Source organism: Lates calcarifer, linkage group LG5, assembly GCF_001640805.2.
Source record: "Lates calcarifer isolate ASB-BC8 linkage group LG5, TLL_Latcal_v3, whole genome shotgun sequence".
Lineage (NCBI taxonomy): Eukaryota > Metazoa > Chordata > Actinopteri > Centropomidae > Lates > Lates calcarifer.
This window is the reverse complement of record NC_066837.1, coordinates 14,742,468-14,765,740: the sequence shown is the minus strand read 5'-3', so window position 1 is coordinate 14,765,740 and position 23,273 is coordinate 14,742,468. Positions and strand designations below refer to the sequence as shown.

Below are 23,273 nucleotides of genomic sequence, written 5' to 3'. Positions count from 1 at the left end.
GTTTCCCTTTGTTTCCAGACTTCATGCTCAGCTAAGCTAACCAGCTGCTGTTTGTATAGAGTAACGCACAAGGTATCGATCTTCTAGTCTAATTCTTTACAAGAAATCAAATTGTATGTCTGTGTTTAAGGAGCTTAAGGAGTTAATTCTTACTAACTTGCCTCATCACCACTTTATAGAAAACAAAGACACCAACAAGTGTAACACCACAGCACCCCCCTCTTTTCCTCCTCCTCCACATGGATGCACACAGCAAGCAGGGGTCAATATTGCTGAGTAGCCGTGATTGGGGTGAGTAGAGGAGCGTTGCATGATGAATTGTCCTGATTATTCCATAATCCCTCCCATAATTCACCAGCCAGGCTGACTCATCCATCAATACTGGGCCTGGATCCATACCTGCAGATACCCCAGAGATACGAGCCGCCACAGAGGGGGAAGAAGGAGGGCGACAAAGAGAGGAGAGGAAGTAAGAGGGAGGAATCTACATCCTGCTGATTCTCAGCTGTGTCACACCGGTGTTAACTTCATATTATTAAGTTAAGCACTCAGCCTAAAGTGAATGAGGGGGGGAGAGGAAGTAGACATAAAACAGAGCAGGGGGATGCAGGATGATTTAGATGCTTTGTTGGGAGGTATTACCGCACACGGTGACCCTTAATCACACACAAGCGAGGTGAGGAAATGCTTTGATGCTGCAAAAGACCTCACACGCACACACATAGATTCACATACACTCTGCTATCGTAACTACCTGCTTCCAGGTAAGCTCTTCCTGGCGTTGGATAGGTATGTAACCCCCCTCCCAATAATCCACACTCAGGTTACGCAGGTACAGGTACACACACACCTGGGCACTTCTCTCTGACAGACAGGCTGGCTCCAGGCTTCAGGCTACCTGCCATCTACAGTAAGTACTGACATACCTCTCTCCTCTCCTTTCCATGTGACTCTCCCCCTCCAGCTCTCCTCCTTTCTTTACTTTCTCTGTCCCTCACTTTCTACCACTACTTTGCGTTTATTTTTCTTCTCACAGCCAGTTCACAATGGAGAAAACACGTCTGTCTTCACCTTTGTAAATTCCTCCCTGCTCTGTTTTTTCCACACCATTTAAGAGAGCAAACACGTCTCTAATCTTTCCTTTAAATACCCTTCATTCATTCTGTCTGTATCCACCCCTCCTCTCTCTGTCTCTTTTTAAAGCCGTGACTCTCACTTTTGTAATCTGATGGGCAACACAGCGGTGTCACTGCTGGCTTGTCCATTATCCTGGATATCTCATCGGTTGACGCTGATGCTCCCTGACCTTTCACCTGTGAGCACTGAACTCTGACATTCACGCACCACAGGCGACAGGTGATTAATTGAGCTGCATTCAGCACACTGAACTGAGCAACATGCAATGGACATTAAATGAAAATTTTTTCAGTTTAGAGAATATATTACTTTGAAAGCATGTTTATCATATGTATTTTGAAAGCATTAATTTAAGTATTCTTTAAAGTGTTTATGTTTAAGGTTAAGAATTCATATTCATTGCAATAGCTTTTAACTTTTAAAAAATAAACTTTCCAAAGATTAAATGTCATGTCATGTTGCCATTGCACAACAAAGTGAATTAGTGCTGGAAAAAACAACGTAAAAACTTGAATAAACAAACAAACAAAAACTATTAATACTAATTATAAAACAAAGGGACAGCAAAGCTCCTTGATGTGTGTGCACATTTTTATGTTTTAAGAACATTAAGTCAAAATACCTTATGAGTTAATATTTTTCATGTGTCATATGTCAGAGCCTTTTGTAGGGGGAGAAGCGTGTCTTACTAACTTGACTAACTAGCAAACATTACTCAAACTACCCTTAAAAAATGGGAAACCAAACAATTAGAAACACCTCTCACTACAGCATCACAAACTACAGCCTCCAAAGTTCAGATTTTAGCCGTGATTTAAAGGTGTTATATGTAAGTTTTTGCTATCACTACATAGCCAACATTAGCGCTGACAGCTGTTTACTTACAAAGAGCTTCAGCCATTGTTGCGTTTACCACGAGATGTTAGAATATCTGGGCTGCACTACTTCTTTATCCTCTCATGTTGGACTGAGGGCACACTGGATGCTACACTAACTCAGTAATAAGCCAGGGCTAGCTGGTTAAACTAACTTAAATTGAGAAAAGCAAAACAAGAGTTAACATTAGTATTGTTTTCCAACAGCAGACACAGTGAGTAAACATTTGTTAATGCTAACGTTGGCTATGCAGCGATAAGAAAATGTACATATAGCACCTTTAAAATAGGATTCATTGCAGATATGTTGTATTATGCTGCATTAGTTTAAGCTTGGTATTCTGCATTAAACTGAAGATGAAATTTAACTTAAAAAGCTGCATGCAGCAACTGAATGAAATCTACACACACAAACACAAATACACAAACACACACTTCCTGCACTCAGCCAAGGAACAAGTTAGCTCTAGCTGTGGTAAAAGTCAAGCAGGGCGTTTTCATATCTTTACATTCTGTCTGTATAACATAATCTTTTGTACTGGTGCCTTCTTAGTGATGCCAGTTCAGCTTTGACTAGCCCTCTGCAAATCACTTGAGAATGAATTACAGCATTGTGTTGGGATCTGAATGGCCAAATCACTTCTTAGGAATGAGTGGCCTTGAGCAACTCAGATAGGCAGTCGCGTGATTCATATGATGGCAAGCGAGTGAGTCACTGACACTCAACACCTCAACACTGTTGGTTGATACTCAAGGTGATTCATAATGTGTACACAGATGACATGGAAATATCTGAAAACACACAAACTCAGCCACAAGAAAGAAAAATAAAAACACCATTTTCCTATTTGGCTGGATATGATCTGTGTGATCCAAGAGTCGGAATGAAAACATTTCTTGGACAATATGTCTTTGTATATGCTGAAAAGAGCTGTTTTCTTGTGTGTGTGAGAGAGGGAGTTTTTATATCTGTTAAAGTGCATTCAGAGAAACAGGAGGGGGCAGGAAATATTGCTGAATGGTAAAGCGCTGTGTTTGTGCCAGTGTGTGTCTATGTTTGTTAGATAGAGAGAAAGAAAGAGGAGAGAGAGAGAGAGAGAGAGAGAGAGAGAGAGAGAGAGAAGAACAGACATAGAGAGGGGAAGAGAGAGAGGCCCATCCACAGAGGCCTCAGGCTGCAAAGGCTTAACTTCATTTCCTTGGCCAGACATAATGGCAGATATTTGCATATCCTATGTACACAAAGTCAGTGGCCAAATATCTTCTCATCCAAAACACTGCAGCTAACCCTGCTACCAGCAGATACTGATCTCTTTAAAGGCATCAGTCCCAAACATAAATAATCTTCTTCAATGAGAATAATCAGAAGCAGGAGTTTGTCATCAACAAAGGGTCAATATGGCCTTAATATCAGGGATCAGTTTCAAACAATAACCATGTATGAAATAACTGTTAAAGATGGTTGTATTAGAGGCATGAGGTTGGCCAACATTTGCATCACAGAAATTTCCACTGGGATCTGTCTGCACTGTGGTTTCTGGCACAAACCACTCGCAAGGTGCACAGAGAATGGAAGTGGTCAGCTGCCAGTGCTCTGTATTTTTGTTATTGTCTACAAATCCAACAAAAAGACCAAAGCAAACAGTGTTTCATTCTGTTTCTCAGCACTCTCCAGCCTCTCCACTCTGTTTGTGGCACTCACTCACAAGCCTATTCATTTCTTACATCTTTATAAATTTTTTAAAATGGGTCACAAATATATGATTTCATTTTTTTACTAGAGTAAATAGCGTTTATTTGACTTATTTTGATTTTAATTATTTTGCACTACAGACACTCAGTGGTCATTATTTCAAACTGTGCAATATCAGTGTTCAATCAATTTTTACTGTGTATATAGTTCTGTTTATATATTTACTATTTAATTTATTGCTTGCTTATTGATGTTTTTTTCTATTTTGCTATTTGCTGCTGCAACAATGTGAATCAATGCTGTGGGACTAGTAAAGCATTATCTTATCTTATCTTGTGTGCTTTTAATAGTGTTTTGGACAACAATGCAGCTCGGTAGCACAGAGAAATAAGATAAATCAGGCTTTGCTTTTGCGTACATGGACGATACGTTAGTTGGATCAATTCATTGTTGATTTTGGTCTTTTCATAGGGTTCATTGACATTAAAGGAAAATATGGAACCAAAAGATTAATTATGCATGGCCACACTTGTTTTGACCAACCTGAGACTGACATAATTTCCATCCATTACATTACAAAGAACATTTAAATTGTATGTAGATATGAGAAAACACAACCAGTGGAGTAAGAATTTATAGTATTTGTTAAAGTAACTGTATTCTGGGCAAAGACTTTTATACAAATTAACCCTCATGATTGTGGATCATATATATAGTTACCTGCATCCAATATTTGCCATACCCCTAACCTCTCTGTTTAGTTTAGTTTTGGTGTTAACTCAAGGTCAACACTGAAGACCATCCTTGAACCATCCATAAATGAAAACAGATGTTATGATTTTCTGTGAATTATTTCCATCTTTTGGCCATGTGATGACAACTGAGCTAAATTTGTTGTTACAGACTGTAACAAACAGCTAAAACCTCTGGGAAATAGCCAGTAAGTGGATCATGAAGATGATTTTGTAAAACCACTATTTCCAAGGTCAAGAGTGAACTCTGACACTCTGGTTTGGTTTAATTAACAACCAAATGACCATGAACTAAAGTTGGCTGCTCTGTTTGTGTAATCAGTTCTCTTTTATTAATTTGTTTTTCTTTCATAATTTTTCTTATTTAAAAGCTCTTTGTAGATTGTTGAATTATGACACAGATTAAGACCAAAACATGTTGGTCTCATAATAAAGCTGTTTAATCTTAGAATAAAAGAAACCTCGTTTGAGTTTAAAAAGCTGTTTCATGTGGCACTTCCCATGGGTAGAAGTTTAATTTGTCATGATTTTTGTTAGTGAGAGGGAGGAGATTCCCCCTCCTTTCTCCTATAAATCACCTCCTGCTCAGATCTCCTGACTGAAACATTCTTCACCTTTGACCTCTGTGGGACCCAAAGGTCATCATCGCTGTGGCAACTAAAACGCCAAGCACTCTCTGTCTTAATTAAAACACATTATTTACTCTGAGAAAATGTCATTTTTCTCTACCTTTGACCTCTCTCTTCCTCTTCCCTTCTCCTCCTCGTCCTCCTCCCTCTGTGTTAGTTAACTGTCGACACGCTGGGAAGAGCCCACGTCTCTTGTGACTATCGTGCCAAGCCTGTCATCTCGGCCGAGGTGGTAATGTGTGTGTGTTGGAGAGAGAGAGAGAAAGTGTGTGTGTGTGAAGCGAGGTTAAGCTCTCACAGAAGACAAAGCCACAACCTCCGAGGCTGCTAAGCAACAATGCTGCCTGGTAAAACCTCATCAGGGCACCGTTTAGCAGAGGATTAGGGACTATTACACACACATAAACACACACACCCAAAACATAGCCTCATCAACTCGTTAATTCAAACCCCACTTTAACTCTGGTTTAATGTGTGTGTGAGAGAGAGAGACCTGAAGTTCAGTCATTTCCCTCCTCTCAATCAACGTGTCCATGTTGACTCTCCGTCTCAGCGGATGAAGGACTGATGATGAAGTGAATTTCTCTCTCTCTCCTCTCGCTCTCTGCGTGTGTTTCCATCCACCTGTTTTTAAGTGTATTTTCTATTTGTGCATTAAATTTTTTTGGGAAAAATTGTTTTTATGCTCAGCTGAGATGAAAAGTGTAACTAAACAAATAAATCATGATGCACATCAAGCATGTGAGACTAAAAATATCAGATCTGTGTGCAGAGATAAGGACGCTGCAACATTAACAAATAAAACAAACATAAATGTCATATTTCAGTAATGTTTTTCCACGTTTGTTTGAGGAATGACTCTTTTAATTTCATCATCTTATTGCAGCATTTTCTTCTGCAATGGTTTAATTGCACTAAGTTAAGAGAATTAGCGCTGCCGACTGTTTATCTCAATGGATCCAACTCCTAATATTTGCATGGTGGTAGCAGATGGAAACACACACGTTAATTCACATTTCCTTTGCAGATTTCTGGAAAAATGGTTCAAATTTACACCACACACTTCACTTTCTACTCTCAACCTGGTAAGACGTCGGCCAGAAGAGGCCAAGCAGCAAAAAATAACGCACACACTCCCACATAAATACACACAAACACTGTCCCATCAATCCAGCCTCATACTCAAGCATAACCAGACTTTTTCAGCTGTGGAAGCAGTGACCCATTCTCTTATCCTCCCATCACCCCATCCCTTCATCAACCCCTCTTTCATCTCTCCGTCTTTCATCTCGCTACTGATTTCTGTCCAGCAAAGGGAGAAGAGAGAGAGAAAGAGAGGAAGAGCTGGCAGAGGAGAAGAGAGGAGGCAGGACAAATGTATTTGTGTAGCACCTTTAGCGAAGCACAAAGGCTATACAGTGTTCACATACTGTACAGTAGTTTTAAAATAAATAAGGACCAAACAAAGACAGATGAGGGAATACAAGTTGTTGCCTAGAAACAAGATAAATATGCCCAAATTTGATCATGGAAATGAAAGTGCAGAGGAGAAAACAAGAGACTATTGATTTAAAAGTGAATAAAGTAAATGCGTATTTAAGATAAAGCCGCTGGTTCCACCTGTGTCCAGCAATATCGGATTACTGCTTCACTGTTTTTGCTTCTAACTCAAGGCTCTGATGAGCTGACTGCTTCCTGAAGATCTGTGCGATCTACTGAGTTTATCAGAAATACATTTTGTTGCCATAAGCCAAATATGTGACATATAAACTACCAGCAACACTTCAGAAGCTGAGTAAGACAGTTTTAAAAAGGAGCATAAATAGGGAAAGATTTCTAACTTAATCTTTCATCTTTATAGCTCTAACATCAAGGTAAGCAACAACTTCCCTCCTCTTTGCTGAGAAATTTAGTCACATTCAGTTGTTTACTTGAATTTAATCGATCATCTGGAATCAATGAATGTACTGTACTGATCTCTGAACATCCCTGGTATCTTTGCACAATGTAAACACTTAACAGAACCTCATTTTACTTGTAAATTCAGTCGTGTGTGCTTGTTTTGTTTGTTGCTTATCTTGGGATCATCAGAGCAATATACTCCTAGAGGTGTGTGTAAGTGTGTGTTCCGATTTCAGGGGTTGAAACTTGGGTTCTTGCCCGATGCAGTGAGGTTTTACTGGCCCATCTTATTTTTACAGAGTCTTGCTAATGAACTGTCTCTGTTTGATCCATTGTTCCAAAGTGTCTTGCTGCCCTCTTCCCCTGTCTCTCATCTCTTTCAGGGAGCAAACAGTCACAGCTGTGGTCTTTAGCGTTACCGTGGTGTGGATACAGTGATCAACAATAGGACAGAGAGAAACAGGAGGCCTGTCTCTGTCTGTGTGTGTGTGTGTGTGTGTGTGTGTGTGTGTGTGTTTTAGACAGACAGACACACACACACAGATAGTTTTTGGGGATATGCCCACCACATGGTGTCTCCAGATGTGTGTGTCTACGTAACCTAATAGAGTCTGGACCCTGGGGTGATGGGGGAGGCTGAGAGCATGTGTGTGTTTGTGTGTGTGATGTGGGTTGCAGACGCAGGTGTTTTAAATGAGAAGGATGACGAGGACACAGAGGTTTTACAGGAACTCACACTTACTGCTCTCTCTTGTTTGTGTTTTTGTATCATGTATCTTCGTGATGAACCCAAAAACCAACTCTGTCTACTGGGGATTCTGCTCATATATAATGGAAATGCATTTTGACTTTGCTCATATTATATCAAAAAAATAAATCTGCAGCTTTTATTCTACACATTTTAGACAAGGTAAAGCACTTTTTCGATAACTAACCTTAAAGAGGCACCATAATTCGTCACCTAATCACTCTGACTCTGTCTGATACATCAAGTCTTGTGCTGAGTCCCAGATCACTCCTTTGTTCACTCTAGTGAGCGGTAAATGGAGATTTCAGACATGTATGAGTCATCTTCATATTGCCTCATCGCTGACAGGTGCAGAGTCACAGAGGGTGACTGTTGCGATGCATTGAATTGTGGGGTTGTTAGCAGAGAGTAGCATACATGTCATGTACGAGTCAAGTCAATTCGGACACTCCAGTAAAATGCTAGAGGGTAATACAGAGCACTTTTATTAAGTTATTTAAGAGTGATCTTGGACACAGGCCTGGACTTTATTGTATTATTGTCCACATTTTTGTTGTAATGTGTAACATCATGTCTTTATTCTCATGTCAAATGAAGCTAAACTAAACTAAAAGCTTGTAGGATCTGTTTAATATCAAAGAAATCAACACTGACTTGAAGCACGAGACTGAACGTTAGTTGCCTAGACTAAACAACACGTCATGCAGGATGCAACCCCGGACTCTCATGTAAATGTCGCGCTCCCTAATTTAAAAAATAATAACATTGCAGATAAATATAATTCAGAAATTTCAGAAATGTCTCACACCTGACCTCAGCCCAGTTTAATTTCGCCCTTCAAAACCCTAAACCACCATTCTGAGCAAAGGTTAAACACATACAGCACATACTCACACACACACACACACACACACACACACACACATACACAGATTTTCCAAGCCCCGAAAAAGTGAAAACATAATTTTCATAATAGCAGGTTGAGCAAGTGTTCATTTATAGCAGTACTGTCGCAAAAAACCAAAGTTGGTCCAGTTCGCACATACCTTCTGACCCCAATATAAAACTTAACAAGATTCGACTTCAGAGGTTCTCAAGGGTTTCTTGTTGTGTTTTCTAAAAATACAAATACACTGTATGGGGGTGTGTGGATATAGGCAGAAGATTTAATATTGACCAAACAACCCTAAATAATATTGGCTTAGCCTCCCTGGTTGTCATTCGCTCTGAATGACTTCCATACGTCTGACAAATCTGCTCGTAGCTCTGCGGCTGCAGCGGCGCCAACTTGGCAGTTTCCTCTCTCATTGTCATTTAGCAATTTTCTGTTGATTTTCAGAGTTTTGTTTCTTTCTCTGTCTACTGTGGATTTCATTTCGTACTATATTTCACCAGGGGAAAATAAAGGTGTTTGGCAGATCCTCTGCTAAACACATAAACCTGAAGCTGACACACATGCACACAAACAATCAGCATGCACACATATAAGCACTAATACACACACAGAGGCCGCTTGTCTGTGACAGCTGAGCAGAGAGCAGTGTATCCGAGTTGTATTTTTACCTCAGCCCACACGCTGAGCAAAATGCCAACTCTTGGCCTTGAGAAATTCACACACACACACACACACAGTCGCAGAAACACATACTCACAAGCAGACACACACCCTTAGACACGACAGGTCAAGCCCAGCCAACCACCATAGCAGCCACAGAACATAAACAACTTTCACACACTCTCTGAATCATCTGAGCATTTCAATATTGTTTTAGATAAATATATTCAGCCACACATATAAATATATGGAACCATAATTATTCCCTGAGACCACAAATGACCATGACGGGAAGTTAGTTCCCACAGTTTCAGCAGCGTTGCAGCCCAGCCCTACAGTACTGGAAATCCACAGCTCTGGTTTACAGTACAGACGATGAACGGGGCTGAGAACGAAGAGTGGAAGGTGCTTGACGACAACAAACAGCGGATTCGTTGGTTTGAATGCAAACTGGAACATTTATGTTCTGTAACTAAAACTGTTTTCTGCCCCGTGAAACACAAAACCTAACTTCAGAGGAGGAAACCTGTCTCTAGGTTTTGCTGCTTGGTCTATTGTGCTCACAGTTACTCCTCTACATCCGCTCACACAATCACACGTGCACACACACTCCCAGTGGGCAGCAGCTGTTGGAGTGCTAATCTCCATTAGCTACTGAACTGGCTTCTATGGAGAGGGCCATGTAAAATCTGCTCTCTTACTCCTCTCACTCCTTCATCCAAGTAAAACACGATGGCTGCATCACTGAGAAAACCAGATATTTTTTTCCTCTATGGTATAGACACATATTTCAGTCATTTTAAGTCATGGTCAACACACTGTACACACTGTACACACAAACACACCGACAATTCATCTCAACCCTCGTTGGCAGTGCTCTCGTTAACCAAAAAACACAAGACAAATTAGAAATATTTCAGTTAACAATGCAGAGGAATTGAGTGATGATAGGAAAAGAGGAATAAAAACAGGACTTACAGTCTGTAAAGCTTTGTCGTTCCCAGGAAAAGCAGCTCAGGAAAGACGGCCAGATTATTCCGATTCAGGCGCCTGGAAAAACACAGCATAAATTAGAGAATAAACTCTACCTTGCCCCTTCCAGACAGTGTGGGCAAAGCGGTTACATGTGTGTATAATTAGCTGTTTTAAAGTGAGATTTGTGCTTCCTGATCAGCATATCAAATTATGTCATGGTATTTTGATTGTAATGCAATTCAGCTCAGTTAGAGGAAGTATGGAAGAGTTGGGAGATTGATGGAGACATTTTTAAAAAAAACATTCTCACAAAAACAGACTCCGGGTTACTCCTGATTTAAGGGCTACAACATGGCTGCCAGACAAACAGTGAACTCGAGAAGGACGAAGGGAAGGCGGGGAGAAAGACGAGAGAAGGGGTTTAGATGAAGGGTGGTGGTGGTGGTGGGTGATGGTGGGGGGGGCTTTTTTTTTTAAACCACAAAGGCGGCAGGAGAGGAGACGATGTGGGAAAAACAAACAGGCAGTCTGGCCGGGCTACCGAATGTGTGAAAAGGACCCCACAGAGTAAACAAGGCCCTCACAGGGGAAGAACTCACAACAACCCGCCATCATATACACACACACACACACACACACACACACACACACACACAAACAGAGGAGTTGAGAGAACTCGGGTGAGTTTAATAATCTGGGTGCGATCATTTAACCCTGGTTGAGTGGAGTGAAGAGGTTTGTGTGTCAGTGTGTGTTGGTGTGTGTGTGGCTGTGCCTTGATGTGAGTCAGAGGAGAGTGAGGCAACTGAGTGACACAATGAGAGACAGGCTGCTGAAACAGTTTAACCCCGACACACACACACACACATACACACACACACACACACACACACACACACACACACACACACACACACACACACACAGACAGGCACAGCGACGTTGCTTTGCTGGCTGCTACAGGAGACGAATGAAGAGAAGGAAGAGGAAAGATATAAGAGTAGAAGAGTGTCTTCAAACTAATAGGAAATGTGCAAAAGTCCTGATACTTTTTGTGCAGTTTAAACACATAAACACACACATTTTGCTCAAACTAAACACTCAGAAGTGTCACCAACTCCATTCAAAGCCTCTCTTTAATTCTCTCAATGACTTTTCCCTCTCAGCCCTCATCTTTCACCTCTTTTTGCTTCACTATAAGCCGCAGTGGACTCTTAAATAACATCAACCCCTCTGTGTCCATCTTCCACCCACAAGTGCACAAATATATGAACGTGCACACGCGTACGTGCACGCACGCTCACACTCCATGGTTACATCAGAGGCCGCTTAAATATTTAACATCCCGCAGAAATGATGTTTCTGAATTATTCACTCCTCTTCCGTTAACGCCGGCTCAGGAGGCTAAGAGCCCCACGTGGTCCTGCGGAGGGGCCCACTCCCCCCTGCAGGTCCTGCCCAGCCATGAGCGCCTGTTAGTGGGCTAGACCTCCCCTGGGAGAGTGCATGGACTGGTTCTGGAGGTGGGGAGGAGGAAAGGAGGACAGAGAGGGGGTATGATCTCATCCTCTTAAAATAGATGCAATGCTGTCAGACTAGGAGACTGAGAGAATGAATCAGTCTGGTGCATTTTAATACACTTTATTAATATGGTAACTGTCTGATTATCACCTTAACCATCTTCTCTTGCTAGTATTAAATTCATAATCAAAGCAGGCAACCGCACACTGCATTCCTTTTGTTTTTATTATATGCATGCATCACAAAGGTCATGCTATTTTAAGATATATTTCTTGTGCATGTTACTAGTTGATAAAGAAATATCATCAGTATTACAACTAATTCTGCAATAAGAAACTTCCCTACCTCTGCCTGTTGGCTACTTCTACTGCTGCAACTAGCGATTAATTTTATCATCAATTTATATTGTTAAGTCTAAATCATCTTCAGTGACATCAAGTGTTGGTTTTGTCTCACTAATAATATAAAACACAAAGGAAAGCAGTTCCATTTGTCATTTTCAAAGCTGGAACCTGACAGTGTTTGGCATCTTGGCTTGACAAAGGACTGAGCACAGTCAATTGACCATCAAAATTGTTGCAGATTAATTTCCTGTCATCGACTAATCGTTTCATTTCTGGTTACCACGCATCTTGTAGAGGACCAGATGCACATTCCAGTCAACGGTTTCACACTGTTCCAGTTAGCAACAAGTGGTGGGAACATAGAGAGAAACGCAGAGATGCACGTATTCGTTAGACTGCGAGGATAAAACATAACTTTTGTTGCAGTACATTCAGTCTTTTCCTGCTTCAGTCTGTTCAGTACAGAGCCAGGCCCAGGCAGCAGATGTTGGTAAGGTTAATAGCTCATCAGCCAAATATCTGCAAGAGAATTAATCAAATCATGATATTTTCTGCAGCTTTCAGAGAGAATTTGATGCAGTAATGAACTGTAAATCACGGCTGAGCTGACAATGGCGCTCTCAGTCACCACTGAGGAAAACTCCACTGCTAAAAGCAACTGATTTGTTCAGTGACAGTAGCCTCTGTCATCTGAAGATTCAGTGTTAAAGATTTCTGAGGACCACTTGTGTGCATCTAAAAGTTACTGACTGGTTCCTATTCAAATAATCTGCAGTCGTCTGTAGTGGTTTAGTGGTTTGTTTCTGGACCTGAAGGAATGTGTCTCTGAAAACCGTGTGTGCACATACTGTAAACAGCCTCAGAGTGCTTCCACAGTCGAGTCTCATTAGTCAAAGTCTGGCTGAAAGTGAATGAAGACTGGGTAGCCAGTGGTCTGAGGTGTGAGAGTTACTCCAACAAGCTAATGTCACACTGCAGCGTGGTGATAATCCCCGCAGTCATAAACAGATGCTAGAGGGCCACAAACCACACAGTAAACACAGACACACACACACACATTCCTGCAAACACGTTCAAGTGTGCCAAATCTTCGTGCATACACACATACATAAGCACACAAATATAAAAAGACAGACACACACTCGCAGTCCTAACACCCAAGAGCCTCATAGATGTGTGGCACTACAGGCTTGAAGGCTCCGGCTGGAAAGTAAATGACAAACCACCTCAGAAACCAATTATTACTCCACTGATGCCGCTGCTGCCATAATACACACTTTGCACTAACAATCTGTCACACACACACGCATATAGATACACACAACACTGTTACTGTTCCCATAGTTATAGCTGAAACCCTGTGGATATTTTCGTGACCCAGGGAAACTGTGTTCAATCAAAAAAAAAAAAAAAAAACACTTCAAACTGACCAGTGTGTGTGTTTCTGTGCATGAGACTAATCCAGCAGTTGCATGTGTTGAGTTCACAGCTGGTGCATCTGAAGCAAACCAAGGCCCCGTCATCCACCAAAGGTTTACACACTTTAATCTGATCTGTTATTTAAACACTAATGACAGATACCATCTCTGCCCTGAAACACAGCAATGCAGAAATCCAGTAAATTCCTCCCCTATCACCAAAGATCTGTCAAATTCAGCAGGTTGCCAGAGCACTTTTCCTCCAAAACGTTGAGCTAAACCGGTGTTTACCAACAAATATAACAAATGTCAGCTGCCGCAGAGGAGCGCGGTGCAGGCAGGCACAGGACCCGGGAAAATCTATCACTGGACGACTGTTTAGACAGAAGCGCTGTAGCGAAAATGGCTTTTTGTGTGTGTCTTCACGGCGCAGATAATTTCAAGCTCTGCTGCTCAATAAAAATGAAAAAAAAAAAAAAGAATTTGAAACTTTGCCCTGAAATGATCAGAGAGAACAATGTTATCACTCACAGGCTTTGGAGCTAATCATCTAGTACTAATCCAAGGCTTTTCTTTGAAATCCATATCCTGCTATCTGGGATCACTGTTACAATTATCTTTTGTTATTCAGATCGTCCACATATTACAGCATGATCACTTGGTTTGAGGCTTCATTATCACTGTTGATAGACAGATCTCACTACCTGTAATCACCTTTACAATTATTCATCGCTGTTAAAACTATCTTTAACATTGTGATCACTCAACTACAGGCTAATTATCTGAAGCTTTATCTCACTGCTGCTCTCTGAAACCATTGTCTCAATACCTGTAATTACTGTTTTGTCTCTCTCTGCATTTCTGTGGCTGTTATCTCCTTCAATCTCCCAGACTTTGAATTGGATGGGGGCTATAAAGCAGTCAAATGTGAGAGGAGGACCAGGAACTCCTCTCTTTCCTGTTCTGCACCCATGGGGAGAAAACAGAGAATGTATGACATTCCTATATGCGCAGGACAACAGAGAAAGAGAGAGGGAACGAGATGGGTGGGTATGGAGGAAAAACAATGAGGAGAGGCTGAAGTATGAATGAAAGAAAGACAGAAGGCGTGAGTGGGTGTATGGGGGGCAAAATCCAGATAAAACCAGTACTGACGGAGCAGCCTTGCGTAAGTGAATGCTCATGCATGGGTGTATCCATACCCGAGCATGTGTTTGTGTGTGTGCATGTGTGTGTTGTGACATGCCTATCTCCTCCACACCTCCTTCGACCACCAACCCCTCCTCCCCCGTGCCCACCGGCTACTGCCCCACACCTGACCCCGCCCTGCCCAGCCCTGCAGGGGCCTGTCGCAAAAAAAAAAAAAGGAGGATGGGAGGATGAGAAGAGGAACCGTTTTCCACCCCTGTGGGGGGCAGTCACTGTGGATCCGTCAGCCCAGCTTAGGGCCCTCTCCTCCGGGCAGTGGTGCCCAGCAGGCCCCTTCTAGCCCCCCCAAGAGGACGGAGGCCTTTGAAATGAGCCCCCAGACTCCAGACTCTGGAGACGTGCCTTTGTTCGCCAGCTGCGGGGGGTGGGGGGCATTGATGCCTGACTCCATCTTTGTGTTTGTGAACATGCCACGCTAAAGACGCTGAATTACAGTTGGAGACCCTCATGAGGACGACAGAAAACAGCCACGTTGTGTCAGAAAGTTAGCTGCTGTCACCAGAGACAAGACTTCATCAGCTAGTAGTCTATAAGTGCGAGTATGTGTTGAAGCCTGTTTAGCTCACATGTATGCGTGAGAGACTGTATGTACCAGCATGTATTACCTCTTTGCACAGAGGGTAATCAGTGTGAAAGTTTACTGTTAAAGCCGCACCATAAGCAGTAAAATATTGCCCTCTTTGTCCACAGCTCTGGGCAGGAATTCCCAGAACTGCTTAGCTGGACAGAACCCAGCGTTGGTTTCATGAGAAACACTTGCAGATTCCCTATAGTGGTCCACAGAGCTTCTCTCTCTGTCAACAAAAGAGCAACTATAGTGCAGCAAGAAGAGGAGAAAAACCAGGCACGGCACGACTCAGACGAGAGGAATCATCCTTTTCATCCCAAAGACTCAAATTTACCCTAAACAGCTATCAAAAAGATTAACTCCCTTCATTTGATTTACTACTGTATGTACATCTGTGAGTGTGTGTACAGGTGAATATCTGTGTGTGTGTGTGTGTGTGTACAGGTATGTCTGTGTTTATGTGTGCATAAGCAGTGAGGATTTTATTGCGTCTTTAATTAAAAGCTCATCTCTAAGCCTCCTCAGACTCGGTCACAGTCTGCTGCATTCCTGTGTGTCACTGGCTGGCAGTCAAGCCAATGAAACACACATACACGCACTCACACACATACGTATATGGACAGCTCACACGTCAAGCACAGTTGACAGTCAACACAATGGACATATCAGCAGTCAGGGGTCTTCGCCTGCCCTCCTCCTCCATCCCCCTCTCAGAATACCAAGACTTAATTATGCCATAACTGCCTTAGGGTTGGATGCTGAATACCAGTGATTCCAGGCCAGCGCCGTAACAACCTCTGGCCGCTCTTCAGTCACTGCGCTGCGACTCAAACTCTAAATTTTTCTCTCTTGGACTGAGATGTCGACATCCTCTCATCCTGACAGTCAGTTTAAATGGTTATGAAGACACAGAGGTCACAAATGAAAGTAAAAAAATGGGAATAAATGCTTCCACAGAAGCCACGAGGGGTCAGTGAACGGTCTGAGCGTGACTGAAAATTTTGGACAGATGAGTTTAGGCCTGTTTTTTTGTACAGTTTTGGGCAGTCTTAAATGTTGGACAATCGTGAAAGAAATGGAGTGAAATCCTGGATTATGCTTTACTTTATGGCCTTTGATGGCAAATTTAAACTCCTGTCTAAACTGGTCGATTCAACACTGTAAGCTTCATTTTTTAATAATGACCAAAGCTTGTTTTAGTTTTGCTCCATTTCAAAACATGAGAACACTAACGGATGACACGTCTCTGACAATTCACCGGGTCTTCAAAGCATATCAATATCACACCGTCTGAAGCAGATTTCAAACCAAGATTTTATTAAAGCCATCTCACACAGTGTGACGTGCAATGAACCTGCAAGATTGCTGCTACTGCACAGTATGTCAGGGCCTTTAAACAGCGCTCTCCTCCACCACCATCAACAGAGAACAGTAGAGCTACCAACACCTTTATTAAGACACTTCATTTCAGAACTTGTCTTTCACTTGTCTGTGAATATCTTTGTCTGCTTGGCACATTTTGTGTATATATCTGCATTTGTTTTTGAGACAGGCATCCCCAAATATGTTTAAACAGAGAAAATGTATTATAGGGATAAAATACTTCGACATAATAACATTACTCACAGTCTCTCTAGCTCCTTCAGGTCCTGGAAGGCTCCTCTCTCGATCGTGGTGATTTTGTTCTCCATTAGCTGCCTGAAAGAGAGAGAAAAACCAGGAGAGAGTGAGAATTGGATAGGAGGAAAAAAAAAAAAGAAAAAAGGAGAGGAGAGAGGGAGAACACAACCCATGTGATAGAGAGACACATAGGGCGTGAGAACCAACAAGGGGGTGATTTGTGTGATGAAACCGTGAGAGGCCAAAGAAAAGGAGAAAAGATGGCTGGATGGGGCCACAGATAAGAGAGAGAAAGAGGAAGAGAAGGTGAAGGAGAGTGAGATAGGACACAAGAGAGGCAGAGAAATTGACATGGGAGAGGAGAGGGAGAGATGGAGAAGATAGGTGACAGTGGGTGTGGAGGGAGGAAAAAAAAAGGAAAAACAGATGGTGGAGATGGAAAGTGACAGAATGTGAAGGAGAGAGAGAGAGAGAGAGAGAGAAGACAATCAGCAGCCGGTCGATAGAGGCCCAGAATTGACTTTAAAACTGGCCCATCAGTTGGACAGCGACTCATCTATCACCCAATTTACTCTCTATCTAACCACATAGCTGTGACTACTCATTCACTTACACTAGCACAACTCCACCAGGAGCAGTGTGCTGACCAAGCCAAGCAGAGACACACACAAACACACACATGGATTTTTATAGGCTCTGTGCAGTGAGCTCATGATAAACAGGAATGTGCACACACATACAGGCAGATATAACAGGCTGATGCATCGAAATTTCTTGATTAGTCGTCATTTAGTCTAGAAAAGACGTGCTGTCTTTAAAATACATGTTCTGATCAATTAACAGCCCAAAACCCAAATCTATTTAATTGAATATCACATATGATGAAAACAAGCAGCACAGTCTCACATTTGATTTGCAGAAACCAGGAATGTTTTCGCATTTTTGCTTTAAAAATGACAATCAATTAATCGACTACTCACCACTATATTTGTTTTTTGGGGGGGGTGTTCAGATACACTAATTGTTCCGGCTCTAATTGAAACTGGTCGAGGGTGTGTGTGAGTGCACACACAGGAAACAGCATGAGAGCTGCAGCACAAACACACACACACACACACACACACACACACACACACACAATTAAGGACATAATCTCTGGAGGAATTCCAACAATGTGTATTCCCTGCCATTCACTTTTAGTTGCTGAATAGCGCGCGCACACTCACACAAACACGCGCGTGCGCACCGACACGCGCACGCGCGCACTCACACAATAACGGCAGGCTATCCCTGTCCAAGTGTTGGTGCAGGGGAACTCTTAACCTGGATTCATCCCAAGTAAGAAACCTGTTCTTACTTGACTCTCTCTCTCTCTCTCTCTCTCTCTCTCTCCCTCCCTCCTTTCTAGCTGCATTCCTCCCTCCGCGGTTATACCTAATGACCGCTATCTCTTTCCCTCTTCGCCCTCCATCACTTCCTCGCCCTGCGCGTTAATCACTCCAGCACATGGGCCCCGGGGCCCTGTGGTTAAAATAAGCCCCTCCTGACACTTCCACTGGCAGATTAACACGACAGCATTAACAGGCTGCCACCGCTATTCTGTTTAGACACACACAACAGCCTGAATGAATCCACACGATCTTCCCACGATACCAGACGGGCTGCTAGTGCTCGGTGCTGCATGCGGCACCTCCGGAGGCTGGAGGAGCCCTGAGCAGGGAACAGTTCAATCCGTGTGTTGTGGTATAAGTTGCCGGAGATGGGAGGTGCTGCTTGTGAGAGAAAGGAGAGAGTAAAATAAATACAGGGCACTTACAATACTCGCAGATGCCTCAGTCCTGCAAAATCCGTCTTGGTGATTTTAGTGAGGTTGTTTGCATTCAGATCCCTGGACAGAGAGAGAGGTAAAGAAGTCAGAACACGAAATGTGATGTGTTCATAAAACAAGGACAAAGCAAGTGAGCAGGTCTGCTGAGAAGATTGATTTATTCATTTATTTATTTTTGGTTGAAACTTGGTGGCCAATGCAGACATGTTGCACTGTGCAAAATTTAATTTCATCAAGAGGTCTTTGCCTAATAAAATACGTCCCCCTTTTCCCTTCTTCTTCTTCTTCTTCTTTTTTTTTTTTTTTTTAACTCAAAGCCACTTGTCTAAATCCGTTTTTGATTAACTTGCTGGTCTCCAGACAAACCGATGTGGTCTACGGAGGCTGTGCTAATGCAACAGTGCGAAACCACCAACGCAACCACAGCAGTGCCCCTAACTTCATCTCCGCGATCAGCATTAACATGTCCTCACGTCTAACACACGCGATCACCAGTATGACATCTTTTATTATTATTAACTGGATTTCAATCCATCTGGCGGCATTCACATTGATCCTAAAGTGTAGTTTTTGTGTGTGTGTGTGTGTGTGTGTGTGTGTGTGTGTGTGTGTGTAGTTGACGTGGTATTAAGATGTGGTCCACTCCTGTGCTGTCAGCAGTTTAAAAACACGGGATCGGAGTATTAATCACAATCTTAAGAGCATTATATCATCATAAAAACACTGGTGGCGACAATGTTTAAGGTTTCAAACGGCAGACAGGGAGACCAAACTGCTGTAAACTCTGTAAACCAGCTCCAGGAGAATCACAGCTGCATTAAATAAACAGTTAATTACACCTTAAGGAGAAGGTCAGCGGACACACACAAAGAAACTGGACATATTCTAGTGGTTTTCTTTAGTGCCGTTTTTTGTGCGTAGATAAAATCCAAACTGCGCTGTTACAGCTTTCGCCCCCTCCTCGGTACTTACAGTCTCTCCGTGTTGCGGGGTATGTTCCTGGGCACGCTGCGGAGCCCTTGGCCGTGACAGTCCACTGTAGTGCCGGTGCAGGAACACTGGGCTGGGCAGGGCTGGCCGTCCGCTCCGCCGGACAGGACCAGGACCAGGACCACAACAGCCACCGGCAGCCCTAGCGCAGTCGCCGCCGGGGAGCGGCCGGGGCCAACGGGGCACAGAGCTCCCACCATCACTGCGGCAAGTGGGGGGCCAATATGAGACCCACACAAAAATAACAAAAAAAAAAAAAAAAAAAAAATACAAGGGCGTTAAGAAGAATAAAAGCCCCGAAATCCTTGAAAGAGCTCACCAAAACTCTGCACGCAACGGGATGCCGTCCTCCTCTTTCGCTGTCCTCCCTTTTTTTCAGACGCGTGTTTCTGACAATTTTCTCGCTCTGAATTTACATTTGGGTCTTCTCAGAGGGGTTTCGGTGTGTGCAGGGCTGTGAGCCGGGAGTTTGGTCCCCCTGGGCAGGGAGAGGGGAGGTCGACGAGGCGCTGGACCGGCTCTCTCGCTGCGCTACAGCGGCGCAAACTTCCACATGTCCCCGGCATGCGGTGCCTAAATCCCCCCGGTGCTTGTTGTTGTTGTCTGTGTGCGCAAATGTGCGTGTGCGGAACCAAGCCGGTTGAAACACCTCGATCCTTGACCTGATCCAGAGAAACACACACACATACACACTCTCTCTTCTCTCTCACACACACTCACACTTTAGTGCATAGCCTTCTCTCTCTCTCTCTCTCACACACACACACACACACGCACACACACTCTCTCTCCAGGTGAGGCTGTCTTGGTTATTAATTCACAACACGCGCCCGGCGAAGGGAAGCAGCGGCAGCGCTCGGTTTTTCCCAAAAGCTCAGCAGAGGTCACCGTGGTGGAGAGATATTGATTCCGATCATATATCAATTGCCGGTCAGTGGCAAAGGGTGTAGGCAATATGAGGGAGGAAGAGGGGGGAAAAAAGCCCCGTGAAAGACCAGCGCGCAATACTATAATCCAACTCTGCGTGGTGCGTCAAAGCGCTGCTCCCGAGAGTATGTGATAGGGAGAGAGAGAGAGAGAGAGAGAGAGAGAGAGAGAGAGAGAGAGAGGGACGGGAGCGGGCACGTCTGCTACTGCGTCTGTCCAGGCAACCCTCTCTCTCTCTCTCTCTCTCCTCTCTCTCTCTTTCACACACACACACACACACACATTCAGCATACTGCGTTTTCCCTGAAGGTAGCAGCAGGTTTTCCAGCTGGCCGTCAGTCAAACAGCAACAGTTTGGTCTCGGAAGGAAAAAAGGGGGGGCAGACACTCTCATTCTCACTGCAGTGTCCCGGTCACCTGATGCCTTATTTATCTGGCCTCAGGAAGGCGACAGAGCTTCTTGGTCAAAGCTAATGTGGAGAATGAGGAGGGGAAAGTGCTGCATTTTATATAAATTGTTGCTCTTTTGCAGGCGAGGCGAGAGATTCCAGCTTTAAAAGGACACCTGTCTTACTACGGACACACACTTAATATGACAACTCAAACGAAGTCATCTTTAATCGTTATGAATAGGATGCGTTTTCAGTTTCAATTAACAGATGCTAAGGCAGGCAACAGTTTCATAGATGAAGAATGATGAGTCACTGGAAATTAAAGCACTAAGTAAAGTGAGGAGACAAACACTGCAGACTTTCCACAAGTCATAAGTCTTCCTTCCTGTTGTTCGGATGAAGATCAATAGATATTAAATGCAGCAAAACAAAGCAGGATATTCAGCTCAGAACTAATAAGGAACTGTAACACGAGGAATAAACATAAAAACTTGTGAATAAAGTAAAAAGAATGAACACATGGAGTTTTAACTATTTACTACACAGACTGTGTATTGAATATAAATATATTATAATTCACCGTATATTTACTACCACTGGATTTTAACCATTGTTTTGAGTCGACAAGAGGTCAAAGGTCAGTCGCCCTTCATACAGTCGCACCTATCTCTGTTGTGCATGTGAAAGCAATATTATGGGATATTTTTTAAGTAGGTATCATCAGTGGGCTGCCTGTATTTTACATGTCAGAGCTTTTGAACCTTCAGGTCTCTGAGGTTCATAAAGTTCCTGGCATGGTCTCTAGACTGTGGAACAATTTCTCTCCTAATATTATGGTGCCTCCTCCAGAACTGAAACTTTTTGGTTCCACCTCAAAGGCAAGTTTTTATTTATTTACATGTTATGTTCCTGTGTGTGTTCTCTCTCTTTGCTGCTTGGTCACACTTGTTTTTTGCATTAAAAACTGTGTTGTTGTGAGGAGTATTTCATGAATAATAATTTTATGACGTTGCTCAATCAGGGCAACCTTGCTGCTAAACTCCAGTGTTTGATTACATAAGCATTGCAGGAATATTACAGCGATGCTTCATTAGAGGTCAGTGACATTCATATCTGACGGAGATGAAGAATCTGCAGTGAAGCCTGTCTTCCTCTCTCCCTCTCTCTTTCTCTTGATCCCTCTCTGGCTCCCAAGACAGAAGACAAACAGCTGTGTGTGATTGTAATGCTGATGTGTGCTCTATCCATGTGTGTGTGTGTCTGTGTGTGTTTTATGCTGCTCCCCCTCTCCCCCGCAATTCCAAATCTCACCCCACACACAAACACAAACTCCCACAGTCAACTCAGGAAATATTATCCCACAGCAAATTTTAAATATTTTTCTCCTCTTCTGTTTTTTTGGGCGAGAAAGAGAAGATAAAGAAAAGGCAACAGGGGGAGGAGGCAGACATGTGGAGGAGACAGACAGGGGGAGGAGAAGGGGGGAGAAGGGGCAGAGGCCAGTCATTGATGGTGGCGTATCATGGCAGAAGTGAGGAAAGAGGCAAAAAAAGAATAAAGGAAGCAGAGAGGGGAGGAGACAGAGAGTGACCCCTATCTCCTGCAATATGACAAGGCTTCAGGGCACGCAGCCTGTTTAGACGCATCTTAACCTGACCGGCCCTCGCCTCGCACACACACACACACACACACACACACCTAAATGGTTACAGAATACACCTAAAGCCCAGACAAAGCTACAAGATTATTGCACTCTTAGCCGACCAGGACAGACTCAATCGCTGATTTTCCAGCTGTGATCGGAGAAAGACGGATGACAGATGTTTAGATATTCTTTCCAGCTTTTTAAGAACATCTGAATATCTTGCTGCTAAATTAAATGAGAAAGTAGTCCAGCCATATTTATATATAAAACCCAAAATCACAAAATTGGTACTCCAGCTTCTTTGCACAGTCCAGAGAGAGCAGGTTAGGTTACTCTAAATTGCCCGTAGGTGTGAATGTGAGTGTGAATGGTTGTTAATGATAACTGATATAGATAATGGATGGAAGGAAGGAAAATCACAAAATTTGCCCAAAGGGATTTAGACTCTTGATTCAGATAAGTAAAATGCAAAAACAAACAAACAAACAAAAAAAAAAAAAATAAAACAAAACACAACCTTTAACAAAAAGTTTAAACGGGGAGGG

At 43.0% G+C, this 23,273-nt stretch overlaps 1 protein-coding gene across 1 annotated transcript in view; it reads right to left on the bottom strand.

Annotated features, from left to right (window-relative positions):
- Positions 1-20,841, bottom strand: part of slit2 (slit homolog 2 (Drosophila)) — an 86,337-nt gene extending 65,496 nt beyond the window's left edge. The window contains 4 exon segments of the mRNA XM_018695788.2: positions 10,270-10,341; positions 16,953-17,024; positions 18,763-18,834; positions 19,747-20,841. Of these exon segments, the coding sequence (XP_018551304.1) occupies positions 10,270-10,341; positions 16,953-17,024; positions 18,763-18,834; positions 19,747-19,964 (434 nt within the window). The 5' untranslated portion in view covers positions 19,965-20,841.
- Between the last annotated feature and the right edge of the window lie 2,432 nt (positions 20,842-23,273).